At 34.2% G+C, this 24,604-nt stretch overlaps 1 protein-coding gene across 10 annotated transcripts in view; it reads left to right on the top strand.

The window, feature by feature from the left end:
• Window positions 1-24,604, top strand: part of kmr (kramer) — a 1,522,801-nt gene that overhangs the window by 1,490,302 nt on the left and 7,895 nt on the right. For 8 of the 10 annotated variants that reach the window (XM_069824286.1, XM_069824284.1, XM_069824281.1 and 5 more), the window contains 6 exons: window positions 1,558-1,748; window positions 3,794-4,057; window positions 7,365-7,745; window positions 10,916-11,098; window positions 11,653-11,758; window positions 12,468-12,599. In XM_069824286.1, the coding sequence (XP_069680387.1) occupies window positions 1,558-1,748; window positions 3,794-4,057; window positions 7,365-7,745; window positions 10,916-11,098; window positions 11,653-11,758; window positions 12,468-12,599 (1,257 nt within the window). Of the gene's footprint in view, window positions 1-1,557; window positions 1,749-3,793; window positions 4,058-7,364; window positions 7,746-10,915; window positions 11,099-11,652; window positions 11,759-12,467; window positions 12,600-18,786; window positions 18,857-24,604 lie in introns of all 10 variants that reach the window. The other 2 variants (XM_069824282.1, XM_069824289.1) reach the window with 2 other exon arrangements.

Raw genomic sequence — 24,604 nt, 5'->3', positions numbered from 1 at the left:
CTGTAATGTTAAATTATATCCAGTTTTCTCAGCTTCTGTCAAAACATGTAATAATGCAATTTACCACATGTACTGGCACTGTATCTTACTCACTGTTCTCAATTTTTAACTCCGGAATTTCCTCTTATACCTACCCAATGTTTTGAAGGAGGAAAAAAGAAAGAAAAAAAGTTATGAAGTGAATAATAATCTTTCTAATTTACAGTATTTTATTGAAGAGATTATCTCACATAATTTCAATAATATTATAGAAAGGTCGTGGTAAGATTTAGAACAATGCTGTTTTGTTTAAAATCATCCGTTCTCAAGTGAGGTTGACCACTGGGATCTGGAATTAACAAACATAAAAGATAAAGAAAAATGAAGCGAGTAAAATAATTATTTGATTAGTACATTAAAACAAAAATGTATATGTTGACATATAAATGATAGTGTAGAATTTGAAGAGAAGCCTTCAGAATTTCCATCACAATCTTCTGAACCTCATAAAAGGGAATTTTAAAGGATTTAAGCATATTACATGTAAATTTTGGTAAACAACCCAAACAATCCAAATAGTAAGCCTGTAAAATCCCAGTTGTAAAGCAAATGCCATATTTTTCACTGAGGTATGGAAGATAAGGTACATATTTAGCTCGCTTGTCATCATTTATCTGCAGTGCCTGATTCGTGTCTCGTTCAAAGCAAATCGTAGGGTCTAAGACCTAATAAATTTTCAGGTCTTTTACGTACTGAGAAAATGGATCATGAAGTAAGGCAAATTTAACATGACAGAGATGACGCAATTGCGAACCCTCTTAAACTGAAATGTTAAGATTAAGTGAAGTAAAATGTTTGCTTGATCAGGAAAGAAGGGTATTTATTGATCTTAGTTTTTTGCTTAAAATATATAATATTTATGTTTACCGGTATATTTAGACAAATTTCTTAAGTTTATGTTACTGTAAAAAAGAGACTTCGTCTGCTGTACATTAACCATAAAAATGTCATTAGGTGATAAACATATCGACCCTCCCAAGTACTAACATTGTAACTCAATTTTTTGTGGTTTTGAGTTGTCCTAGTTAATATGGTCTTAAATTGTTTCTTTTTCTCCCAGTACTATCATTGTATAGCTCTAAACCTTCCCAATTCTATGTAAAATCTTATTGTTACTCTACATATCTGTATACACTAATTTACACGATCATTTTAAAACTTCATTTTCACCTCCTGAAAAATGTAAAAAAGTGAGTTACAATGTTAGTACTTGGGAGGGCCGATATGAGTATATAAGGAAATTGTAAAACTAATTTTAACTGTTTCAAAATTTAATTTAATTTACTAGAAGCAGACTTTTGAATTTTCCATCATGTGTCTAGAATGAACTTAACATTCTCAACATTTCGGAGCTGTATACAGTTTCCATCTTTAGGGCAAATTAATACGAAGAATTTGAAAGCTCACCTACACTGTTGGACCCATTTATGCATAGCACTCCAAATACGAGTAACACATAACTTATTTGATGTTTTACACATGCTTTATGTCACTAATTTGTACCCTGTATGTGATCAGGTATCATACCTCGAGAGAAGCAACAGGAAATCAAAACAGTTCGCATTGTGAAGAGGGAATCAGAGAGAAGACAACGGGATCGAGATAGGAGTGGCAATATTGGCATTCCTATTACCAACGGAACAACCACTGGCAAACGAGTCACTATTGTTGAAGATGGTGACATTGGCACTTCTCAGTATCCAATAGAGGTGAGTTATAAATGTACATGACAGATATTTCTCCAGTGACTAATTATTAGATCCTTTAGTCTATTGTGCCTCCTGGGACTGAATTTTGAGGCAGAAATGACAAAAATTTCGAAATTTCGTTGTTTATAAATAAATATACAATACACTACAATGGGTTTTTTGGCCTAAAATATTTCGCACATAGCCATTTTTAAAAGTCCAGCATAATTTTTTAAATCTTTCATGACTAACAATTGGACGGAGTTATGTAATAAGAGACCAAGCGCCAAAAACCTGTTTTGAGATACTTGCTATTGAAATAAATCTGTTTTTTTATAAAACATTTTATGCAAGAAGTATTATAACTTTCATACTATTACAAAAAATAGCACAAATAATACCAAAAAAGGCTAACCGATTTTTAATAAGAGACCAGCTGTTGAATTAATATTTCAAACCAAAATAAATAAATGAATTTTATGCAATGAACGAATTTTTGTTTATAAATAGCAGCAAAATTCAGATCTTGCATTATTGATTTGTTCCGAGTTAAATTAGCCTGCCATCAACAGATTTGTGCAAATATCTCTTTTTTTTTTTTTCTAATTGTCGGTTGGTCTATTATTGCGTAACTCCGTCCAATTTAAGCACTTCCTTAATCTAGATAGGTCATTTTTTTTTTCAGTTTTACATGTTTAGACATGAAAATGTTGCATACGTTACAGTTTTATTCCATTTCGCATGAAGATTTGCATGAATATTGTTTGCTAGAGTGTCTTTATATGTAACAATGCATTTATGGTAGCTTCATTGGTTAACCCACAAAAAATATTTTATAATGAAAAATATATAATAATGTGTATATAGATTATTATCATTACATATACGAGTAAATTGTTGTTAGAGGAGAAAAATTCGCTCCGGTGCCGGGGATCGAACCTGGGTCCTTGGTTCTATGCACCAAGTGCTCTAACCTTTGTGCTACGCCGAAGTTCAATCCATAGCACTGGATCGAACCTCTCTCCTCTAGTATTTTTCCCTTGTGGCCTTACTTCATGTGACATATATGTTGACATGTTATATAAAGTCAACTGCCATTATACAAGGAGCGCACTCAACTGAGTGACTTAGTGGCCGGGATTCCACGGTAGGTATATGCACTGTTGGCCGAAAAATCTACATAAAGATTAATTTTTTGTCCTACAGAATTTATCTGTTACGGTAACAATTGTTGTTAGAGGAGAAAAATTCGCTCTGGCACCAGGGATCGAACCTGGGTCCTTGGTTCTATGCACCAAGCGCTCTAACCATTGAGCTATATTGGAGCGCCAGTACCAACCTTGTAATAAAATGAAGCCGACACAATATGAAATTTAACTTGTGATTATTGAGAAGGTTGTTTTTACAGTTACATTAAATATTGTGCATTGTCGATTTTAAACTCATTGTAAGATCTGTATTCACCCATTTGTTAGTTTGAGTCCTGACTTTTTTTGTGAAACGTTCATTTAACATTTTGTGCATTTGACAGGTCATATTTTTAATAATAATAATAATAATAATAATAATAATAATAATAATAATAATAATAATAATAATGGACACAACATTTAAAATACCGATAATGTAAATTTTAAACAATTTTAATAAGGACCCCACCTCCCCCGCTTGACAAAATTCTGTGTACGCCACTGTATCAGACAAACGACATTTTAATGCACAAATTGCAGCTGCCATTTTGTATTGTCTATTATTTGCAACAGTATTAGTTTTACTAAATCTAAAAATAGTGTATAGGCTACAACATTTCAGAAATAGCGTATATTGTTGTTGTTGTTTAGTCAACTGTCCGAAGATAGGTCTGACTCTCACAAGTGATACCAAGAAAGCACCACTTATGAGGCAACTAGGTCAGGAGATAATGAGCATATAAAATTTCAAAGTTACAGAGTTATTAATTATTGCAAAAAAATATATCAATTTCACCAATTTTTTAGAATTCAAAGTTGTGTGTCCTCTCTTAACAGATTGGAAATTCAATGCCTTTCGTGACTTGCACTCCACAGAAACAGCAGCTGGGCCGAGTGTTGGAAGAGGAGCCTCAAGATAAGCAGTTCTCAGGAGATTCAATTACTCCAGAAGATGATCCAGTGATGATGCAGTTCCAACGTTCCATGTCACTGCCACGAGGCTTCGGCAAGCGAGAGCGCCTAGGAGGGTATCAGCAGCAGCAGGTGGTGCCACCCCTGCCACCCGTCCGCGTGCCATCCCCCCGCAGTGACAGTGTCACCGTGCTCAGGAATCTTATGATAAACCGCCATAGAGTCCGGGTGAGTGCAGCTTGCTCATTGAATGTACACATCAGCATGCAGTTGTCGTGTTTTGTCCCCTGACACAATTTTTACTGCGACCTTTTATTTTTGGAAATAATTTTATTCTTTAATTTCTTGTAATGTGGTACTGTTACCATTAAAACCTGAAATCCATCAAAACCAGTTTCAACTAGTAAAAGTTTTAAAAATATAGATAGATAGAAAGCGAGTTTTCGTAAGATCTAGGTCAATTACAGGTTAGGTTTGGTTTGTTTGGACTTACACCAAACAAAAACCTAAACAAACCAAACCTAACCTGTTACTGATTCTAGATCTTACGAAAATTCCCTTCTACCTACTGTACCTACATTTACTTGAACTAGTTTTTACTAGTTGAAACTGGTTTTGATAAATTTCGGGTCTTTACGGGTAACAGTACTAAAACATATATACAGAGTGCCTCTAAATTATACCGACAAATTTCGGGATTGGATAGATAATCCTTTTCAAAACACTTTTTATTAAGAGACAATTGGGCTGCGACATTTCGTTTCAGTGCAACATAATTTTACATCATTAATTGGGCGATGTTTTTTTACTTAGTTATTTAACAATTCTGTATCAACTACTAGGTTATTTAGCGTCGATGGGAATGGTGATAGCGAGATGGTATTTGGCGAGATGAGGCCGAGGATTCGCCATAGATTACCTGACATTCGCCTTACGTTTGGGGAAAACCTCGGAAAAAACCCAACCAGGTACTCAGTCCAAGCGGGGATCAATCCCACGCCTGAGCTCAACTCCGGATCAGCAGGCGTCTTAGCTGGAGCAATATTACAGAACGAGATTGATGTACTCAGTTATTAGAAAATTAATTAATGGATTTAATAAACAGATCATTAATGTTAGCAGGTATTTCATTTCACCCATAAATACAGAAACAAACAATAAAAATAGAAAAGCAAAAATGCTAACTGCAGCGTTAAATTAGCAATTTGAACGTGCAGCCAATTTGTTCCTTAACAAAAAGTGTTTTAAAAAAAGGTTAGGCCTATCTATCCGATCCCAAAATTTGTCGGTCTAATTTAGAAACACCCTATATAGTGGAAAGTATGTTTCATATTTCCTATTGGTCAATGTCACGAACCTCTTTGACTCAGGTAAATTGGTTAAAACTTCATTTGAAGTACACTATGATTTATTTATCATAAACGAACGAATCTTGACGTGAAACGACCATATTCAATCTACAAGGAGAAAAAATTGTAACATTCTGACATGAAAAGTTTTATTTACCCTATTTGTTTATAATTTTTCTTTTTGTAAACTGTGATGTCACTCGTGGAGTCTTGGAAGCAGACATGTAAGATGAACTTCATGCCTTGTGGTTTCCCGTGTGGTCCGTCTCATTCCATTCTCTATTTAATCTGCGTAGAGATTTCCCACATGCTCCATCTCGCTCCATTATCTAATTATTGGAAGGGTGTACTCATCCTGCTCATAGTAATATTTAACTTATGTAATCTTTAAATCCATCCTTACCCAACCACACAATCCAAGAAATTTCATAAATCCCTGTCACTTTTTTTTTGTAGAAATCGAATGCTGCCACTTTTCATTTGTTTCTTTATATCTCATTATTAGGCCTATATTTGTTAGCAATGTTATGCAGATTATAAATGGAGCAGTGTAAGTGATTTAACATTGTTATATTGCGTGATTTAATATTTTATTTGCTTTGAAAAAATTAGGTACAGTATCTGAGAAAGTGAAATATGAATATTAATAATAATATAAAGTTTATTATTAAAACATACACAAGTTCCACTTTATCTGTTAATGGCAGTTCTGTCATATTTCTGTTTTCGAGGCAGGCACCTTATTTTTAACATTATGCTATTCATCTTAGATAAATATAAGGCTTGATTTTACTCTTTTTTGATATATCTCTTTATTTACTTACTTACAGTTTTTAAGGAACCCGGAGGTTCATTGCCACCCTCACATAAGCCTACCATTGGTCCCTATCCTGTGTAAGATTAATCCAGTCTCTATCATCATATTCCACTTTCCTCAAATCCATTTTACTATTATCCTCTCATCTATGTCTCGACCTCCCCAAAGGTCTTTTTCCCTCCAGCCTCCCAATTAACACTCTATATGCATTTCTGGATCGCCAATACATGCTACATGATCTGCTCATCTCAAACGTCTGGATGATATACTTCCATATGACTTAATTTTCTCTTCTCATTTCTTCTTCACTGCATATAAAAATTTTCATACTTTCTCCATTTTTTTTAAGCGATCTACATAATTTCTTATAAGCTATGCTGAAATTTAATTTTAGAATTGACTCTTCAATAAATAACTTTCTTATCTTATCATTTTTTGGAAAAGATAATAATATATTTATAGCTTCCTCTTTTTTTTGTGTACAATGGACATAAACCTTCTCATAAACCTTTTGTTCTCTATTCTCCATATTCCTAACCTCATCACCATGCGAAGCCCAACTACTCTTCTCTAGAATTAACTCTTTATATTCTTCTTGTCCCCATAAGATTTTCATTTCTCAGTAATCAATTAATGACTGTGATCTGCTTAAATTATAATGAACATTTCAGTCTAGTTATATCATTGCTCACTCTCATTCATAATTTTACATATTAAATTTAGTTCGATTTCTCGCCATAACCAATTTGTGCCTAATCTGCTCACATTGTATACTAATTCTGTTAGCCAATTAGCAAAAATTTTACACATTTTTTCCTCAGTATACTGGTACCGGTAATTTTCTCCTTTCTCCATAATATAACTTAAATATTTAATCTTCCTTACCGAAATAGCCTCTGTGATACTATCCATACCCATTTCATACCTGACCACCTATTTGAAAAATTCTATGGAATACGCAAATATTATTTACAAAAATTGAATCTTATCCTATCGATATATCAGGTTTAAGTCATTTCCTCAGATAAGAAAGTGAAATATAAATAATATATTTTACTGATTTTAATTTTTTTTATTAATAACATATGAATGTTAAACTATAAATATCTGTTACTGTGTCTTTTCTATGAATTTGCAATAATTTTCACGGAAGTTATACATTATTACTACATACAAAATGATTGTTGTGCATTTAAGTTAAGTACAGTATTAAATAATTGTAGTTCACTATTCATAAAAACAATATTCATATTTTAATTTTCATTTTATTTGTTTTTTTACTGTCATATGTGCATGATTGTCATTTATTTATTGGCATGCTTTTTTATTTTGGAATGCTCTGTTCCCTGCCATGCAATGCAATGCACAGTTTGAAAGCTGCAGTGGTGGCAGCACCAGTAGTGCAGAGAGCACGGGCAGTCAGAGAGCCATTAGTCCCAGCTTGAACCCGAACCGTCCACTGACCGCACACGAGCAGTTGTTCGGGGTGAGCCACGATGAGCCCGTCTCGCACCACTATGCTATGACTAGTCCCGGGAGCTCAGACGTGTCGCCTCAATTATCGCCGGTGTTTAAAAGTGAAGCTGCACGTGCGATAGTGATGGAGATGTCCTCGATGAGGGACTCGTCAGGACACAGTGTGGAGCACCAGCCGAGGAGGAGAGCTGTCCCGAAGGAGAAGCGCAGACACCACACTGTTTCGAGCAGCAGACCGTTGCTCGACATCGAGACCTCCACATCTCCGATCATGGTACACTGTGATGCTTGTTGCTTCATATAGCACTTGTAGGACATTGCTTTTGCATTCACTAGCATAGCAGTCAGAACAATTATTATACTCTAAACCAGTTAAATTTCTTACTGTAAAATCTATAAGTGCTCTCAGTGGTTGGGTGTTTGTCATGCTTACCACTGACTTCAAGCTCTGTGGTTTCAAATAAGCCAAAGGTGATGGGTTTGCTGCTACTACTGCTGCTATTATTATTATTATTATTATTATTATTATTATTATTATTATTATTATTATTATTATTATTATTATTATTATAAATATGTTAGGAGAAAATCCACAAACAATTAGAGAAAACACGGGAATTTTACTGGAAGCAAGTAAAGAGATAGGTTTGGAAGTAAATCCCGAAAAGACAAAGTATATGATTATGTCTCGTGACGAGAATATTGTACGAAATGGAAATATAAAAATTGGAAATTTATCTTTTGAAGGGGTGGAGAAGTTCAAATATCTTGGAGCAACAGTAACTAATATAAATGACACTCGGGAGGAAATTAAACACAGAATAAATATGGGAAATGCGTCTTATTATTCGGTTGAGAAGCCTTTGTCATCCAGTCTTCTGTCAAAAAATCTGAAAGTTAGAATTTATAAAACAGTTATATTACCGGTTGTTCTGTATGGTTGTGAAACTTGGACTCTCACTCTGAGAGAGGAACAGAGATTAAGGGTGTTTGAGAATAAGGTTCTTAGGAAAATATTTGGGGCTGAGAGGGATGAAGTTACAGGAGAATGGAGAAAGTTACACAATACAGAGCTGCACGCATTGTATACTTCATCTGACATAATTAGGAACATAAAATCCAGACGTTTGAGATGGGCAGGGCATGTAGCACGTATGGGCGAATCCGGAAATGCATATAGAGTGTTAGTTGGGAGGCCGGAGGAAAAAAGACCTTTGGGGAGGCCGAGACGTAGGTGGGAAGATAATATTAAAATGGATTTGAGGGAGGTGGGATATGATGGTAGAGACTGGATTAATCTTGCTCAGGATAGGGACCAATGGCGGGCTTATGTGAGGGCGGCAATGAACCTCCGGGTTCCTTAAAAGCCAGTAAGTAAATAAGTATTATTATTATTATTATTATTATTATTATTATTATTATTATTATTTCGGAATATGTATGGTAAGACTTTCCTGTGTTACAACCCTAACATAATAGACAACATAATACGTAAGGCAAAACATAATCACAAGAAACATAAGAATACAACACAAACACAAGAACACAAAAAAATACATCACACTAACATACGAAAACAAAAACACACACAAAATTGCAACCTCATTCAAGAAATTAAATTACAACATCGTATACAGAACAAATAACACTCTACAAAAACATCTCAACACATAAACAAACAAATATAACCACACAGGCGTATACAAACTCAAATCTAACACCTGCAACAACTTCTACATAGGACAGACAGGCAGATCGTTTCAAACACGTTACAAAGAACACATCACAGCCATAACAAAATTACAAAACACCTCCACGTATGCAGAACACATCACAAATGCTAACCACATCCACAGAGACATCAACACAGACATGGGAATACTACACATCCAACCAAAAAGCCAGAAACTAAACACACTAGAACAATATGAATTATACAGACACACAAAAACACACCCCCACGAAATTCTCAACACACAACTCAACTTCAAAACACACACACACTCTTTGACTCTACACTATACCACAGGAACACACCCTCACAGGAAACAGAACAAGTGGTGCCAAGACCAACAACTACCAGTTCTGAAGATGACCCATAAATAGGTCGATACATGTAAATGAGGTACAGTACGTTGAAATTTAACACAGGAAAGTCTTACCATACATGTTCCGAAGTGATGCGGTGTTAAAAGTTGTGTAATCAAGATGTATTATTATTATTATTATTATTATTATTATTATTATTATTATTATTATTATTATTATTTATCCAACAGTAGGTACTTGACTTACGTCATTCACCCAAGTATTCCCATCTGTTGTCGAAATATCAGTGTTGTTAAATGTCATAAATTCACCTACAGAATAGAACACATGAAAGATTAGGTACAATGGAAGCTCTTAAGTTCGACAGAAAACAAGTTCGACATCCTGTAGTTAAACCACTTACTTAGGAAAATTAGACACACCCCTGTATGGGGACTAAGAAATGGGTTTGTGATTTGAATGGGAATTGGTTCTGTGTGTTATAGTGATACTTTCGTTAAAGGAAAACAGAATATTTTATTGATTAGGACATTCATATTTAATCACTGATTTTAAATTAATGAACTCTTCTTTTTCTATTTGAGAATTGTGCCATTTGTGAGACGGAACTGTGGTACTAGAATGTGTACACAAGTCTTGGGACGGGCAAGAAATGCAAGTACAGTACTGTATTCGTTGATGGATAACCAATAAGAATTTGTATTCATTTCTCCTGCCACACCCACTACCCTTATTGGACTGAACTTTCAATTCTGTTCAGTCACACTTAGGAGAGTCCACTGTACTTCTTTAATTCGGCCCTAAATAATCTTACGTTTTGATTTTGATTTTTTATATCCATAGGAAGGCTATTAAACATTTTTACTGCCATATAACGCACTCCTTTTTGATAGCACGATAGACTTACCGATGGAGTATGAAATACACTTTTTTGACGCGTATTTATGCTATGAACTGTTGAATTAGTTACAAAGTTTTCACGATTACATACGAGAAAGTTTATAAATGAAAAAAATGTACTGACAAGTCATGTGCATTATTTGTAGTTTTTTTTTTTTTAAATAGTCCTACACAATTCCCTAGGTTTGGTACCTATTATTATTATTCTAATTACAAAAAATCTTATTTGTAAAATGTTTTTAATATATTAGCAGTATTGCAATTTGAATTTATATTGCTACTGAACATGTCTTTGTAAGGATATTATTACGATTTTTCTTTCCTATAGTTTGAACATTTTCGTTTTGTCTGTGAAGAAGATATGTTTATATTATAAACTGGCAAGCAGAAACAGAGAAAATATAGTCTATAACTTTGTACAGAAGCACAGTTATGTAAGAAACGTGTATGCACAGGGAAATGACTGAAAGCTGTAATTTGCCATTTCATTTTCAGGGCTCAGCAAGGTCACGGGATGACCTTGACATGGAGCGAGCACTGCGCCCAAGACTCAATGCCCCTGATGTCGTCAGGTCCACAATGAGCCACAAAGATTTCAAGTACAATGAGAACACGATAGACAGCATTCTGGGAACCCCTAACAAGATTGTTATACCTGAGAGATACATTCCAGAACAGGTGAGTTGCTTCAACTCCATTAGCATTCTTCCTTCTTTGCATTCTTCTAAATCATCATCACTGTCGTCATCATTAACACCATGAACACCATCCCGCCACTATCATCACCATCATTATCATCATCTCAAGGAAATGATTGGAACTCATTCGAGATTGTGTTTGGATGCGGCCATGGTTTCGAATCCTGTGTTGACTGATTATCTGGTTTTTTTCTCGTGTTTTTTCCCAATTATAAGACGAATGTTATGTAATTTCACGGTGAATCCTTGGATTCCTCCCGCCAAATACCATCTCACTACTACCAGTATCACTGATGCTAGATAACCTTGTATTGGTACATCGTTGTTAAATAACAGATTAAGAGAAAATCATTACCATAATACGCAATAAATATCAAAAGAATGTCTTGTTATTTATACATTGTTATAAATTGTTTAATTAATTTTCACAGAAAAAGACGTTAAAAACAATTATCATGTGGACAAAATGGAATTCTTGTTTCCCACTAAATGATAAGTGATATATATATATATATATTTTTTTTTTTTTTTCAGGCACCTGAACTTTCTGCTGAAGAACAGTTGCATCGTCTTAAGAAGGCCGAAGCTATCAGAAAGATGTTGTCAGAAACGACTTCCATCACAGCTTCAGAATCCAAAGGTTTTTACCACTGACTGGCAGTTTTTGTTAGAAATTATACAGAGAGATGGAAAAGTCGCGCAATCAAAACAACCGGTTTTTTTTCCCCCTTGTATTTTGATACAGTATCGGACTTCTTGAGTCCTGTTGTTTCTTGTGTTGTTAGTTCACAGAATCTCTTCTTCGCACAAATTCGAAGACGTTGATGTCCTTGAAAATGTTTGGAAATTTGTTTGTGCTTCCTTACACTGTATCACAAGACCACCAGTTAGATTATTACCCAATATCAAAAGTAGCCATTTTCGGCATTCTGTACAGTCTGAAGTCGTCTACATTATAGTCGCCAATTCTTTTAATGAAATAATTTGGGCTTCTTTGAAGTCGACTGTAAAACTTCCTTATAATTTTGATAAGAACTTCCTGTATATGTGGCATACTGAGATCTTCTGTATTTGACATGTTCTAGTAAACCAGTCAGACATGGTAAAAGAGCTTATGCATGCACTTGTGAATAAAGAGGCCATTTCGAACATATGTTGCAGTAACACGATTTGATTTGTTAGTAGTTATTGTATTTTGGGTATTTTGTGCATTAACCTAGCAAAATATAATTGTTTATTGAAATGCGTGCAACTTTTCCATCACTCTGTACCTGCTAAACTTTGATGAGAATTGCTACATAACATTTTGTTCAGTAAGCATCGTATACTGAAACCATGTCTTTGTATAGAAAAAGAAGAGGAAGAACAAACATCAACGCTGAAGAAAAAAGTAGCAGCCGAGAAAAAGCAGAGAGAGCATTTGCTCCAGCTGAACCAGATCCTGGCTAAACAGGTGATGGAGAAGAGCAAAATGGTGGCTGGTAAGTATAGGGACAAAAATGCACAATCAGTTTAGGCTGCTCTAGGTGATTTTATGTTGCCTGTCAGAGTTTTTGAAGTTGGGTTATGTGATGCATTCAGTGTTGCAAGCAGAGATATCAGAAGTAGCAGGTCCACTGATAAGCAGGGCACTTGTCCACTGGGGACATTTGTCCGGACAGGGAAATAGTCCAGAAGTTCATAATAAATGGATTTACACAATGTAAATGAAAATCGGTTTTATGTGGTTACAAATAAGGAAGAGCTGAATGTTATTGAAATATAATAATTATACTGAGTATTTATATACACTATGAAGTAGTTTGCTGCTTTTGTATATATTTAACCACGCCCCCATACGCATCTGATACCAGATATTTCTGGATACTTAGCTGTAGTGTTGAAGATAATGGGGAAGAAAGACACTCTTTCAGCTTTCTCAACAACGGGACTGCCTCATTGGACAAAGCATAACACACAGAGTGAAAACAAAAACAGACCACAAAAGAGAAATGTGGGGAACGAACAAAACGGGGAAATTGAGTACAGGAATGATAATACCATACATATAACAGGCCTAAACATAATAAACAAACGGATTAGCCGTTCAAACAAAAGTTCTTCCTCTTTAGAAAAGAAAGTACATGTGGTTATTTAAAATGGCAAGTGATCCTCTGATAGCAGTAAGGGAAACATCACGAATGAAGTCGTTGTTCAGCTGGAACTTCTTGCAGAAAGTGACAAAGAGGCGAGGTATTGTGAACCTAGCGCCAACCATTAGCCCAACTACTTCAATGGAGGTGAGGTGATATTTCTCCAAATAGAATGGAACTGTGGGCTCATAAATCCTGCATTTTTCTGCGTGAACTTCAGCGGGCTGTTGTTCCTGTGCCTCGAACTTGATAGTTGGGTCGATAATGTAGGCGGATGTAGAGCCTGGTGGAAAGGCAAGCATGTCAATTCGCCGACAGGATCCCTCTTGAGAGATGCCATGGACTTCTTCGTGCACAGTGAGACCTTTCTTCCTCAAGGCTTCGGCAATCATGGACGTGATTCTGTGATGTCTAGAGTTCTGCAGTGTCTCGCTGAAAGGACAGGCACCCAAAATGTGGCCAAGAGTTTCAATCTCACTGACGCAACGATGACAGTGGTTTCCGTCTCGGGACCTTCTTGGTATAGCACGCAGTGGAAAAACATTAGCTGTCATTTTAAGAGCTAGTCTCCATTCACTGCTAGTGAGGCGATCAGGTTGTTGGATCCATTTATTGGTGGGAGTGAACTCCTTATAGAGGATGACGCCTTTCCCTTTCTGATTTAAAAAGCACCAAGATTGAAATGCTCGCTCCATGAGCTCTTGTCTCAATTTTTTCACTTGAAGTGAATCAGAAGAGATGTTTTGAAGTCCAAGTTTATTTAAACAAACCCCAATTTCACTAGACAAGTTGCGACAAGCGTTGACAAGGATATTTTGGGATCGTTGTAAAGTCTGACATGCATTGATATGCTGCAAAAAAGCTTCCCAGCTAGATTTAAATAGTCCCAATCCCTTGTATTTTCTGTCGGCATAAAGCATGTTGTCTGGCCTTTAAAGAAGACAAAGCAAATTTAAATGCTGAGTCTCTTGATAACCGCTGTAACGGCAACTTGCAAATGTAATACGTTCGACACATGGTTTACATGTGACTACATGTCTCCTTTAGGTATTATTAGATAAAGATGGAAGATTTAAATCTCGTAGCATTGTAAACCCTGCTTTCTCGACCATAATGTACAACACAACTACCCAAATATAGTAGGCCTAGATATCATTTTAGCTTACAGTGTATTATATTAGTGTCGTGCAATGTTCGAACATGAGAGAGAATAGCAAGATACTACAAACTTCGCCCTACTCCATGGGCATCCCAACAGTATGTGGAAGTGAAGCATGTAAACCAAAATAACCGAGTCCATTGAAAACCGGTAAGAGCCCTTATGTTCGGTTCATATTTGCCGAGTCTTTGTAGAACTGAAGCTTCCTTTGGGTTTGTTCATTCTTTCCCCTTCCTTACATATGTTTGGTGCCTTTCTTCTTAGTTCTTCCTCTCCCTGCACGTTTACGCTTCAGGCACATATCTTGCGAAGTTACACATAGTAATTAGTATTTTTTTTTTTATCCAATGCCACCAGGTTGTCTTTCCGACATTTCTGGTCTTCTCTCCTGGCTGTGGCTTAATTGTAACCCACTTCTGAGGTTGGGGCACCTGGAAGGCGGAGTTACATTACCCCGATGATGTGATAGGATGATTATGATAATGTATTGCCAGGAGAGGTCTTAAATCTAAACTTAACCTAAATTCCAGACCATGGACAAACACAGGAATAATCCCCTTTAAGGAAAAATTCCTGTGCTCTAACCGGGAATCGAACCTGGGACCTCATGAACTATAGCCAGAAGCTCTGACCACTAGACCATGAGGCTGGTCAAGTTAGAAATATGGTCGAGCATAAAAAGTCGTATGAAACTTGCCTATAATGGTAATTAAGATGCCCGTATGAAAATTATGAAACGAGCTTGTGCTCGGTTTCATAAACAAACATACTTGCGTCTCAATTACTACCATTATAGGCTCGTATAGGTAATTCTTCTCGTTATTAATATGACTAAACATTCATACAAATATACGTATAAATAAATTAAACAAAACATATTTATGTTCAAAGTACTGACTAGTATGTGCAAAGTTCAAACTTGAGAAAGGAAACCAAAACAATGCAAACTTCGTCTTATTCCATATGAAAAAACTAATCGCAAGATATATGCTCAAGTGGTTTAAAATAGTGTTCTGCAATGTTCGAACATGAGAGAGGCAACCAAGACGTTACAAACTTCGTCTTATTTTATATGAAAACTAATCGCAAGGTCTATGCTAAACTATGAAAGGGTGGGAGTGGAGGACAGCCAATATTTTTATAGCAAAGTAGAACAAACACGACAGGCCTTCTTCTGCAGGGCGAACTTCGTCATGCTCGACTAACTTGAATCGAACATAGTGCCTGTAATACTTCCATCATCCATATAATCGCACAAAAATTGTTACCGGTACCGAACAACTGTGATTTATTTGAATATTATGTGAAGGATGTAATTATAGCTATTTTCTTTCGGTAATTGGTATAGTAACAACTGTCATGTATTTTAAAAACATAATGTGATGTACGTATAAGTATGCATATTTCTGTCGAAGTTTAATCATATTTTTGTAATAAAAATAATCTGTCCTTGCATCTAAATGAAACTTCACAAGATTTATTCTAAAATCCTTACTCTGCTAAACGCATGAAGGGTTGGGAGAGGAGTGTAGGAGAGGCCAGCGAACTTAAAGGGCACAAATCATAGAAGGGGAAGACCAAGCGAGCAAGACAGATCCACTTCTTCAAAACAGACTTCGGTGCTTGTCACGCTCGACAAACTTGAACCGAATATAAACCATGAAATGCACGACACTAGTGTATATAAATTCTCAGTCTAATACCGGTAATTATTATAATCACCACATTTAAGGTTACCGTACATCCTCATTTTCCCAGACATGTCCTCATTTTCAAGGGTTAAATTCGCGGGTGCTCGTGTAAAGGATGTTAAGTATGATTTCGCTAAACTGGGATAAGTACAGATTTCAACTCTTCACAATTACTTTTTTCTTGTGTTAAAGGGGTTAAATCATTCTTCCATCCATGATGCAGTTACAGTACTCCGTATTTTGTGACAAAAGGGTTTTGTTCAGTACCAAAGGAGAGAAGTTCACATATCTTACAATTTGACTTAACCCCCTTTACACGAGCATCCGCGAATTATCGTCTGGGAAGAATTAAAAAAATCATCTTGATGCCTGGAAATTGGACCTGTAATTTAATTTAAAAAAATACTTGGATTTTGAACAACGGAAGCTAAGATTCTCAACTTACTTTTGTTTTACTCACGAGTCAGGAGCTCAGAATGACACTGAACACTTTCTGAAGATTTGAAGTACTTCCGATAGCATAATATTCTTATAATTTTACTGGTTGACTGTATATCTAAGTCTGGACTGAAAATCAGACTCAGCATGTAGCCTGTTACACAATGCCAGCCCAGTGACGGTAACTTTCTGGACTGTTTTCCAAGGGGACCTGGAACTCTTTCAGTGGACCTAAACAGTAGTATGCATGTATGTTCACTGCATTTTTGATAAATGTTGGGTATAAATTCAACATTAAGAGAGCTTTAAATTGTGTGGAGAAATCTGTTTCAATTTAGGGAAGTTAACTTGAAAATACGTTTGAGCATTCGAACATACAGGTTTTGATAAGGAATGTTGAGTATAATAAATTTTATGCAGTTTTATTGGTTCTATTATAAGTTTACTTGAAAGGTTTAACAACGTACTTCATTTTACTATTTCGTAAATATTACTTTTTAAATTAATAATAATAATAATAATAATAATAATAATAATAATAATAATAATAATAATAATAATAATAATTAGAGGAATTTGTTTTATTTCTTTGCTTGGTTTATTAGCGTGCTGCCAACAGCATGCTGTGAATTTAAGTTTTCTATGAGGAAATTTGTAATTATAAAATTTAAAAATCGAATAGGCTATATTCTTATATTTATTAGTTTGTGTGCCTGATCTTCTTTTGTAATAAGTTTACAAAAATTGCTTGAAAATCGAGGATCAAAACCCGACATTTAGTCATAATCATAATCATAATCATTTATTACATCCACTGATCATATACATGATATGGGACATGTCATATTTACAACTAATAATTAATTACATAATATACATAAAAGTAATAACTATAATTAAATGCAACACAAATACAAATATAAAAAACTTGGAACTTGATTGAAGAAAACTACAGGTCTGTCGATTTCGGCTATAAGTCCCGTTTGCAATATTTCTTGAAGTCAGGAGTCAATTTCAACCATCGCGTCTTTCATGAGAAGACATACTTCTCGAAGTCAGGATCTGGAAAAGAGGAAGTAAAGTTTTTTGAAGTAAGGAGTTCTTTCTATTCAGTTATGACAATTTTCAATAAATTCATTCATACTGTAAAAGCAGTTTTTTATTAAAATTTTATAAAGAGCTTTCTTAAATTTCTGATGTGCAGATATTTCTTTAAGATAATTTGGTAGGCTATTGTACATAATGATTGAAATAAGCCATATTACAGCTTTATTTAGAAACTGTATTCAGTGTATGAATAGCTTTGTTAACACGTACTTCTTTCGGTAAATACACTTATAAACTATGGTAAATTCAAGTAATCTCGTTGAGAATAATAATTAGCGTAACAGCTGCAACAACAACAACAAAATAATAATAATAATAATAATAATAATAATAATAATAATAATAATAATTAGAGGAATTTGTTTTATTTCTTTGCTTGGTTTATTAACGTGCTGCCAACAGCATGCTGTCAATAAGTTTTCTGTGAGGAAATTTGTAATTATAAAATTTAAAAATCTAATACATTCCTATACTTATTAGTTTGTGTGCCTGATCTTCTTTTGTAATAAATTTACAAAAATTGCTTGCAAATCGAGGATCAAAACCCGACATTTAGTCATAGTGATTGAAATAAGCCATATTAGCCTACAGTTTTATTTAGAAACTGTATTCAGTGTATGAATAGCTTTATTCTAGCTTTATACATAATTCTTTCGGTAAATACACTTATAAAGTATGGTAAATTCAAGTAATCTTGTTGAGAATAATAATTAGCATAACAGTTGCAACAAAAACAAAATAATAATAATAATAATCATAATAATAATAATCATAATAATAAATTAATAAATCATATTGTTGCTGTTATATTTAAAAATAATTATTCTTTGTTGTTTAATAAGCTAGAGATGTGTGATCAATATTCCTTATTACAATAATCTTCACGTTGTTTGAATTTAAATCTGTAGACAATATGAAGTTCTTAGTTGCTATGATCGAAATGTTTCTTTGAATTATCGTATTTTCAAGTTAATAGTAACTGCATCCAAACGACTAATCATGGTGTGTTATAAATGTTGTCAGAGTACGAGTGTACTTTAAGCATGCAGATTATTATTTTAACTTTGTGTTTACTAGTGTCTTTCTTTTAATTTTGTAGCAATTAACTCCTGTATTGAGTAGATGTCTTGTTATTATTTAGGTTCAACCTCAGTTCCACCCCAGGAATGATTTGAGCATATGTACGTAGCTGTTTTGCCTCTCTGACGCAGGTTGGTCTTTCATTTGTTTGCATTTTGTGCCTTAACTTGTAAGCAATTTCTTTTATAGATTACTGACCAAGAGCATTTACTCTCTTTATTATTAGTTTTCCTTCTAAATATGATGTGCACTTTATGTGTAATTGTTGCTAGATATAAGTAAATATAATTAGATTATAGAATGTCTGCTATAACACGCCATTAGTTGGACAGCTGGAACATTTGTTTTCCACACTGGAAACCGAATTTCAAAATCTGATGTATTCAAGTGGAATGTGTGAGGCAGATTTTCTCGGGATACTTCCTTTTCCCCCTGCTCTCGTTTCTCTATAATTCATGATTATTCTTGTAACTGGTGTAGAAATAAATGGAAAGCAATGCACCCAAGATCAGCTCTAAGACCGTACTTACTGGACGTGATATGTTACGCAGACAGCAATGCAGGCATAATAAGTAGTATGAAATGATCATTGCTATGTATATATTAAAGCCCTGCATTTACAAATTTTGCTTGAGCATGGGAAAGCGATGATGTAGTTGGCTATTAAACTGCTAGATTTTTTTACTTGGTTATTTAACGACCCTGTATCAACTACTAGGTTATTTAGCGTTGATGGGATGGGTGATGGCGAGATGAGGCCGAGGATTCGCCATAGATTACCTGACATTTGCCTTATGGTTGGGAAAACCTAGGGAAAAACCCAGTCAGGTAATCAGTCCAAGCAGGAATCGAACCCACGCCCGAGCGCAATTCTGGATCAGCAGGCAAACGCCTCAGCCGACTGAGCTACAACATGGCCGAACTGCTAAATCAAGAGGGCTATACTTGTTTTTTTTTTTTAAGATGGGACATGGCAGGAGCGTTGCGATAGGAAAAACAACTGAATGTCACATAGCGTGGTAGTCCTGTTGCTATGGTAACAAGTGTTGAGTTGCCAAATTTACAGTTCCCACGTGGCGAGTGCTTAATAACGCTCTTGGCGACATTTATTGTGCACACAATGTTAGCATTGGTACGTTTCGTCTTTGATTCTCTGTCGATTTTTGTATTGTTTTCTTACCTTCGCATAAATTGTCAATGAATGTTTTAACATCAGTCATCTTAACGTCAATTGCTAGCTTTTATCAGCTGACAGCATGGTAGTCCATACTGGCAACATAGCGCTGTAGTTCCAAGCTCGGCTGCTTACCTGTCATGTCCCATCTTTCAAACAAACAAGTATAGTCCTCTTGTGCTAGATGGTGTGAGTGTTTGAGACTTCATTGCTTACCACTAAACTTGGAGCAAGTTACAGTTGCCTCAATAAACATGGATGGGGAAACTAGACGGATTGTGAATGCTAAACTTATAAGCCACAAATACAAATTAAGCAAACCATTAGACCTCAAAAGTGATATGTGGGAAAAATGTGTTATAGAACGAACATAAATCATTATTTAATTCCGTTGCTCTCACTTGGTATTCTTGTATTAGGATACTTTTTATTTCGAATCAAAGACACAATTCAATATGGTATATATATTCTTGTATTATTTTTATTTTTGATCCAAAGACATAATTTAATGTAGGATATATTTAAGTTTCGTGTGTTGTACAAGATAAAAAATGTACAATTATAATTGTCATTGATACATTTGAAACACGAGAAGTGAAAGTAAACACAAAATATAGTACTGATAAATGTAATAAATCCGAATGAACAAGAATAATTATTCTATCGTTCATTATCCCATAGATCATATCTAACTCATTAGTCACAGCAAAGAGTATTGTGGACTACATGTACTTCACAGTAAAAATTTAAACGATTCCCATTTGCTTCCTACGAATCTCCTTTCATGCAAGCATAATTCACTCGTCAACATGGTTTAGAGTGCTCTTTGCTCAAAGGAAACACTTTCAATTGGGGGACCTTCGAACGAATATGGGAGAACGAAAAATTTACATTGCAGTGCTGTAGTGTGTATATATTACAAGCTGCGATCTTTCTTGCATTCCCGTCAGTTATTCAGCTAATTCCAGTGACAGCAATAATGTCCTGTCAAAATTCGGTAGGAAGTTGCTTTTCATTGAAGATGTAGTTCAAAAACTTGAAACTTTTCATTAAAACAGTAACATTTTGTTCAGTTCATGACTAATAATACATGAACTGGATATGTTAAATGTTAAAGAAATGTTTGATTTCTCGCTTTAAAAATCGGAATAAAAGTGACAAAAACAACTAATTCTAATAAATGCTTTTCCACTAAGTAGACTGATACATTATATCAGATTGAAATGCATTACGTTCTTTCAGATGCTAATTGCTCCATTAAATTTCTTTCTGCTTACACAACCAATACTTTGCCACTAAGAATTACGTGATTGTATTCAACTTGTTGAAGTAGTTGGTGAGGAAAGCAATGGCACAGTAATGTGGGGAACAACAGAATCACGTCCAGTATGTACTAATGTAAGATGACATTGGTTGCTTTCATGATATGATTATGCTCCCCGCTGCTTACATATTGCATCCAGCACATACATACTCTTTTGAATCCCATCGTAAATATTTCACAGAGTAAGTAAGCATTGAAACTCCCTCAAATTCGTGCAGACGCCTAGTTCTGCAAATATTGCACCAAAGATTTTGTCTCCTGTACATACATCAGGGAGATACAGAGGGCAGTCTATAACAAATGTTATAAAATAGAAACCATAAATAATCCAGTTGTTCAAAACTATACAGTTTTATTTTTTGTTATTTTGTAAACATTTGATTTAAAATTATTTAATTTACAAAAAAAAATGAGACGCTGAAAAATTGATGAAAACTTACTATTGAATTATTTGATGGTTACATTATACTGCAAAATAGTTTTCATTAGTCGAATTAATTGGATATAGCAGGATTACTTACTGTCCATTTATCTTACTGTACATTTCAGTCCACCAGTTATGAAGGACAGTCTCAACTGTACGGTACTAAGTTCAGTTGTAGACCCTAATCAGTAAGTAGTTTTGTGGGAAACAAAATATATAACGTACCAAGAAATATTTTTAAAAAGCCTAAAATTTGGTTAATTATGCTATAATATCTACTTATTATAGCTCATCCATAACAGAATGACTCAAATTACATTTGAAATTCGCTCTTACTGAACCAATTTACAACAAAATTAATTTACCTTCGTCTTTCTTTAATTATAAATTAATTAAGTAGAATGATACTTAAGTGTTAGTTGGGAGACCGGAGGGAAAAAGACCTTTGGGGAGGCCGAGACGTAGATGGGAGGATAATATAAAAATTTATTTGAGGGAGGTGGGATATGATGGTAGAGACTGGATTAATCTTGCTCAGGATAGGGACCGATGGTGAGTTTATGTGAGGGTGGCAATGAACCTCCTTAAAAGCCATTTGTAAGTAAGTAAGAATGATACTTAAGGCTTTTATTTTTTAATTTGTTTTTGTAATGGTAGATTACACAAACATAATTTTATTAATGGTAAGGTTCCAATCGTCTTTCATGTGTTTACTCTACCTGTTTCTGCACCCTTAATTACAGATGAGGAAGTAAAATCTTTGGTCCTATGTAGTAGATTTATGGCGTGTAGAATGTCCCCTTTGTTCACGAATAAAAATGGAAGCAAAATTCTATGTCCAAGCTCATCATTACTCTGTCCTCAATTCTTAGTAATATAGTACTCGTAATAATATATGTTACCACGATGATGATTGTGAAAGTATCTAGTATGAAAAAGTAGATTATAAATCTCGCTGATCACAGCTTTCTATGTGTAGTAGTATCTGCCAACCTACATGTATGATGATGCACAAATTGAGAATGAATACCTATTGGAAAAGCAGAGATGAATAAATTCAGAAGAGTTCATATGTATGCACCATAGAAAATTACGGTATATTGTTTTATCTTACTCTGTGAAAAGATTTAAAAACATATAGAATCAATTGATTAATATTTTTGCCATGTAAAATTTTAAAAGGTGGTACATAAGTGATTATATGCACGTTTTCCCTCTTTGCAATTCCACCTTCAAATATTGTAAGTACCAAGTACCAATAGTTTAAAAAATTGAGAAGAAATAAATATGTTTGTAATATAAATATATTGTGCTTTTAAGCAGGGGCTACCTACATTAAATTTGTACAGACACATTCTATACCATAAACATGAAATATTTTTAACTTAGCAACAGGAAGATTGTTTTGATTAACTACCGTATATTATTATATTTCGTAGAATCTTCTTTACTGTAACTTTTTATGAAACCTGTCAAAATGCTCATATACAATCAGGTAAAGAGATTTTTAAAGTTGTTTTCAAATGCATGTTTTCATCATTTTTAAGGTGACGAAGTTTATGAAGTGAAAATCACATTTTTTTACGTAATTACCATATCTGTTGCCTCAGTAAAGAAAGTTTACAAAAAATGGGACATGTCCAAGCCTTTTCTCTCTCAGGAATTATCTTTCATAAACAGAATTACTAATAGTACAGTAGTATTCAAATACAAGTCCAAAAGATGTTTTATACATAGGTAAGAAAATGTGATCTACTAATCATTGCTTTTGGTTGCATGAATGATTATAAATGATCAGGGAGTAAAACCTTCTTTTGGGGTTGAAAATTACATATTTGGTGCCTGCAATGCTCGGAGATATATTGCTTCTGTGTTCGTGACTTGCATTCAGTTCGATGTAGACAGTAAGCTCAAAGACTTTTGAGTGAGATATGAATGGAATTATGAGACAATTGGTTAGTAAAATTAAAAATTTAAAAGTAAAATAAAAGTACTTTTATTTTATGCTTAACATCAAGTATTAGTCAGAATATTTAGAATGGTTATACAGTAAGAATCCTGTGATGCAGATTATTTTGACCAATTGTAGGAATTCTTTTAAGGGACACTGGGACTAAGTTTTGAAACTACTAAAGTTTTTGACTAATTGCTTTCAAATTCAGTAGGCTTGTTGTATCTGTACATTTAAGTAACAGTGCCAAATTTCATCAAGTTTCATGCATTAGTTTCTTAGATATTAATTTTCACTTATTTTAATGCTATTAAATTAAGCATAAATTCAACAACTTCAGAACTGTTATTGATTTTTTAAATTTTCTGCAAAGGATTTACATCTCGTGATTAAAGAAACTGCACATGGATTTTTAAATTTGAACATTTCTTAATGAGATAAAAATTTTAGTACAGATCATACATTTTGCTTGATAATTTTGTTTAATTTTTAGATTGTTATTTTGAAATTTTGAGCTTAGTGTTGCAAAAATAATATGTTTTTTCTTCATGTAATATGCTATAAATAAAAATGTACCGATATGGTAACTAATGAATTATTATCTTTGTAGTTCCAAATGTTCAGCTATATGTTATAAACGTCTTAAAAGATCATAGCACTGGAATTTATAGTTTTTTTTTAAATACTTTAGATCCTGCAAAAAATGTATATTAAAGAGAAATGCACTGAAACGTAAAAAAAAGGGGGGGGGTTGTAGTGGCAGGTGCAGAATTTAACATTTAAACGTTTTTAATATTCCAGGACTTCTACAAATATAAAATTTATACATAATATAAATTACACTATGTAGATTACGAAAAACATATTTTCAAAGAATCTATTTTTGACATCAAATTTATGACATCCTTCCTTAACCTGTTCGATGAATATTGTTTATAATTAATATTTACAAGTTAATTCATCCAAGAATGATGCGCAGGGTACATAATGATGTTTAATCAAAATT

This window comes from Periplaneta americana, chromosome 4 (genome assembly GCF_040183065.1).
Source record: "Periplaneta americana isolate PAMFEO1 chromosome 4, P.americana_PAMFEO1_priV1, whole genome shotgun sequence".
NCBI classification, from domain to species: Eukaryota; Metazoa; Arthropoda; class Insecta; order Blattodea; family Blattidae; genus Periplaneta; species Periplaneta americana.
This window is presented reverse-complemented; position numbering and strand designations above follow the sequence as displayed.